The 5,518-nt window shown below is 38.9% G+C and overlaps 1 protein-coding gene across 1 annotated transcript; it reads left to right on the forward strand.

Moving 5' to 3' along the window:
• Window positions 1–3,581: 3,581 nt before the first annotated feature.
• On the forward strand, window positions 3,582–4,307 carry LOC141646122 (uncharacterized). Its single transcript, XM_074454166.1, has one exon. The coding sequence runs from the start codon at window positions 3,582–3,584 to the stop codon at window positions 4,305–4,307; it is 726 nt and encodes a 241-aa protein (XP_074310267.1).
• Window positions 4,308–5,518: the final 1,211 nt, after the last annotated feature.

Genomic DNA, 5,518 nt, shown 5'->3' on the forward strand with positions numbered 1-5,518 from the left:
GTTGTTGTTGTTGTTGTTGTTGTTGTTGTTGTTGAGGTGATTAGTGAAACCTTTGGCCATACATGCCAAAGCGGCCTCAAGTCTCCTGATGCGATCAGCATCGGTCTCACCATTCGCGTTACGCACCATCTGCAAGAACAAAATCTCGTTATAAGTGGTAGGACCTAAGTACCACTCCAAACAACTACTCATACACTCTACAAACATAAGAAAACCAACAAATCCTATTGGTTTCTACCCCATTTACTCCCACTCATTAACTAAGTCATTTATTTTAGTCATCAACTAAGCGAAAGTTGGGAGCGTGTTCGCTCTGATACCAACTGTAACAACCCGGATTATAAAACAAAGGAAAAGGTAATATAAAGTAAATATCAGAGTATAATACTGATCAAAGGGTCAAGGTGGCGAAAACACCAAGCCCAAATCCGGATCGATACTAAATCCAAAACCAAACTAATACATTATTCAAAGATTCTCAAACTGAATTGAAAACAAACTCCAAATTTATTATTAAGCTCGCTTCGCACATTCCCCAAGCAAGCATCAACCAGTCAGCAACAATCTGAACAACCTGAGAATGGGGATCGACAATCATTCGGGAGTAACTAGATGCTCTCCTCGTCATGTTTACAACGATTGAATATAACTAACAATTATTAACAATTGAAATGCAAAACCAATAAACATGTGAAATCATCTATACTCATGAAAACCCAACGTAAAATTATCATTAAACGAAGGCATATTAAGACAATCCTTTGAATGATATTTCAACAAAACCACAGACTACGAGACACAATCGTAACCAATCAACAATAGCAACATAAGGCATAAAGCTAGCAACAAAGCATAGCGAATAGGATGAACACCACACATCATACCGATTAAAGCATATAACTGATGCTTCCACACAATACGCATAGGGTATAAAACGAACACCGGCTCGAGCGTATAACTGACACTCTAACTCGTCGAGCATATAATCGATATCGATCGACGGATCGTATAACTGACTCCCCGTCGGTGTGAAGTATATAACTGATCACGGTGCTATGTATAGCGTATCACCACTGCCTATGTGCCTAAGACCTGGCCAGACCCCTCGATGCAATAACTATACACCGAATGACACTCGGGACCCAGAGCGTATAACTGACGACTCTGGCCACCTCCGAACATAGACCAATAAATCCCATAATGGGTGGCGTTTGTTCATTCCGTTTGGTATGTAATTGATACCGCACGTCATCTATACCACTAGCCACAAACAAATGCACAGTATAACTGACTGTACCAACATGCGTGAACAACGTCACGACTCAACTCATAGGATAGTATAACTGACTACCCTACTTATCATGTGAATAAGAGTAACCAAGGCATATACAAACATAGTGTTATACTATAACTGAATACAACACAACAAACAAAACAAGTATTAACAATCAATGTTATAGTAACCTTAGTCATAACATAAACTTTGGATGCGACTATAACTTCAACATATATAACTTGAAGTTATACTTACCTCAACTATAACCTTGACACAAACTCAAAGTTATACTAGTTCCAACTATAACCTTGAGCCATAATCTCAGGATTACGTTAGTTTCCGCTATAACTTTAACTCATACTTCAATGTTATAGTAGACTCAGCTATAACCTGGATTCATATTTCCAAGGTTATACCTCAAACAGCCATAACTAGAGTAACCACCCAAAGTTGTACTAACTTCAGCTATAACACTTGAATCATCATCAAGGTTATACTAGCTTTAGCTATAACTTCGAATCCCACTCTTGGCCGCCTATCATGCCGCCATTAGTGTTTCGTTCGTAAACCCTAATTGCGCTCATGACACCTATAATAAACATACAAACAATATACGATACATAATTAATGCATTAAAACATATAAAAACATGCGACAACATATATAATTAATCATGATAATAAACAATCAAATTTATGCCAATCATACAAATCAATCATTAAATCATATTAGTTACATCAACTGGAATAAACACAATTAAAAGAGAAACACCTAGTTACCTTTAAGCAAATGATCCTAAAGATCGTCTTCAACGATATAAACGTCCTCTCCAGGAGCAACTTCCACGCCTTCATTGTCGTTTCACACGTGCCAAAGAAGAACGAATCTAATAAATATACTAACTATATATAAAAACTATAAAAACTACGCGAAAAACATAAAACTTACGAAGAAGATAGATAGACCCAAGGAATAGGATCGATTTAGGCATGAAGAACGATGAGAAACGAAGAAGAAAGGAAGGGCGGCACGAAACCCTAGGCGAGATTTCTTGCGGCACAAGGGAGGAAGAGAGGAGAGAAATTAGGTTTAGGGTTTTGTGAGGATGATGAGAAAAGAAAAGTAAGGGTTTGGTTCCCCTTCTTATTTATTGAAGAACTCATGGGTTTATTCCAAGCTTAGGCCCAAAACTCACCCATGTTACTCCAAAATCACGTGAGACCCAAGAATAGAACGGGTCTTCACCGTTTTCGGACCCAACGAGCTAAAAAGACAAGAGACGGATATTTTCCCAGAAAATAAAATATGAAATATGGGAAAATAAAATTAAGGAAATATATTATGGAAATTAGAGGTGTTACAGTCTCTCAATAAATTTATTAAAAACCATTTATAATTGAAGTAAAAATGGTATCAATGATAATAAAATAGGCACAAATAATATAGGGATGTGCTAAATCCCCCGCACACCATTTTACTTAATCCTACACAAAAATGCCTTTCATTCCAATTTTGCCCCTCCCATTTCACAAACACGACTGAAAAAATTAACCTAATCCGTCACTTTATCTTTCTCTCTCCTCTCCCAATTGACTCCCCTTCCTCCACACCTCAACGACGCCAATTGTATACATAGCAGTACAACACTTGTTACACATTAAATTAGTTTCAAACGTAATGATTTACTTTAACTCAAATTCATTTCAATATTTAATTAAACGGGAATTTGCTAAAATCACATTACACTTCAATTTAAAACAAAATTAGAGGAACACTGCTCAAAATCGACGTCGTTAACGGAACGACATCCTCCGTCCCATTACCTAAGGAGGTGGAGCTGACTTCAGCGCACAACATCGCTATTAAATTTTCATAAAAGGCGACGACATATTAGTGGTTTCGACGAATGAGTTATTGGTGTTGAAAAGTGACGACGGGTGGGTCAGCGAAGAGGTAATAAGTAATTGAGTTAATAATTGTTGGTTTGCCGCCGGTCGGTAGCCAGCGATGGCGTTTGAGGCGGCAGGGGAGGTTAGTCAGTTGGGAGAGGAGAAAGAAAGAGAAGAGCGAGGGGATTGATTATGTTTAATTTCGTTATTGGGTAGGTGAAATGAGAGGGGCAAAAATGGAATAAGTCGTAAATTTATGTAGGATTTAGTAAAATGGCGTGCGGGATTTAGCAATTATGATAATATAAAATGTTGTATTAATAAATTGATTACGATTTTTATAACATGCCTCAAATGAAATATTATTCATTTTGAATCATGATTAATAATGTAGGCCATTGGAGGAAGGCGTGGGAATGCGTGATTGGGTTGAGGCAAGGTGGAGGGAGATGGGGGTGCGGGAACAAGCGAGGTTTATGGTGGGGTGTTGGGCATTATGGGAGCATCGAAATAAGGTTGTTTTTTACCAACGAGAGGTTGATCCGGGGGCAGTGATTAAGAGGACTTGGGACGTGGTAGAGGAGATTGATGGCGGAGGATGCGGGAATGGGGGGAACGAGGATGGTGGGAGACGAAGCCAGGTGCAGGGACGGAGGAAGGGATGGGAGAAGCCACAGGAAGGTTTTGTAAAAGTTAATGTTGATGCGGGTGTTAAGGAGGATAACGGGGTGAGTTTGGGGGTGGTTTGTCGGGACTGTGAAGGTCGAGTTTTGTGGGGTGTCTCATGTGTACAGGAGCAGGTCTGGGAGCCACAAGTAGCTCAGGCGGTGGCCGTTCTTGAAGGAGTTAAGGAAGCGCATCGGAGAGGAAATTCTATGGTCATGATCGAAAGCGATTGCCTACACGTTATTGATGCTCTCAAAAGGAAGGCCAAAGGAAGAAGTGTTTTGGCGTTAGTCATAGACGATATTTTAGCTGCTAGTAGTTCTTTTGTTTCTGTTTTATGGTCTTATACTTGTCGTGTTAACAATAGCGTAGCTCATGCACTTGCTCATTTGTTTCCTAGGATCGTTGGTAGGGTTGTATGGTCGGATGATTTACCTCCGATCGTAAACAATGCTGTCTCGTTTGATTTATATTAATGCAGTAAACCTTTGGGTTTTCCTCAAAAAAAAAAATGTAGGCCATTGTGATTCTGTGTTAGTGAATTACTGAATTAGTAAAAGGTTGTCGCCTCTTAGCACAGGTGGGCGAAAGAACATATGTGTGCATCAAAATATTTAGTTTACATTGTGGTAAATGCGCTAATTGAGTCCGGTTATGTTAGTTTAAGTCGGGTCAATTTCAATGTTCTCCCCAAGTATTTTTAGGTATAACAAAGCACAAGTCACATTTCCTCCTTGTGAGATTAAGGGTCCGTTTGAATTGAGGGAATTGGAGGGAAAGGGTGGGGAGGGAAAGGAAAGGATTCAATTTCCTTTATTTGGATACAATATATGGAAGGAGGGAAATGGAAGGGGAGGGAATTGAAAGGATTTATTTTCCCTCCTATAGAACAAACTATAATCTTTCCTACAATGGGAATATTTGGAAGGAAAACTTTGTTTGGACTCTATTATTGTTATTATTCATCATATCCTATCAGCATTTTCCATCTATTTTCCATCTAATCTGTCATCTCTCTCCTTCCTCCCCTCCCATCTCCCTCTCATCAATTATGTTATCCAAACAACCACAATTCATTTTCCATCCCCTCCCCTCCCCTCACCTTCCCTCCCCTCACCCCTCCTCCCCTCACCTTTCCTTCTAAATTGGTATTCAAACAGACCCTAAGTGTACAAGATCTCCAATAGTTACTATCCAAATACATTAAAACTATTATAATTTGTTATAGTTTTTAATTACGTAATTTATTTTCGCAGTACACATTTTACTCATTTCAGTACATTTTGCACCAGATTTTCCATTTCTCTACCCTTAACCAAAAAACATGGATAATTCATTCTCTCTAGATCTCTCTATTGTTAAGTTTCTGTCTCCTTCAAAAATATACAAATTCTTCAATTATAAATGATAATTTGAGTAAAAAACGGGTTTTTAATTCATTAATCTATTGTTACTAAATAAATTGATTCTTTGTTATGATTTTGTACTCTTATCTTTTTTAATTAGGGTTTAGGTTTAAATTTATTAAGGGTTAATTGGTGTGGGATGGGGGATTATTCACTGGGATATCGCCGGTGAGATCGGAGTGCGACGCCGGCAAGGACAGAAGGTGGTCGCCGGTGGCTGTACGACGGAGGCAAATGCATGAAGGAGATCGGAGAGAGCGCGGGGTTTGGGTAATATGTGG

This window comes from Silene latifolia, chromosome 1 (assembly GCF_048544455.1).
Source record: "Silene latifolia isolate original U9 population chromosome 1, ASM4854445v1, whole genome shotgun sequence".
Classification (NCBI taxonomy): Eukaryota; Viridiplantae; Streptophyta; class Magnoliopsida; order Caryophyllales; family Caryophyllaceae; genus Silene; species Silene latifolia.

Excerpts from the sequence above, each read along its gene's own strand:
- LOC141646122 (XM_074454166.1), top strand. The coding sequence starts at position 3,582 with ATGCGTGATTGGGTTGAGGCAAGGTGGAGGGAGATGGGGGTGCGGGAA.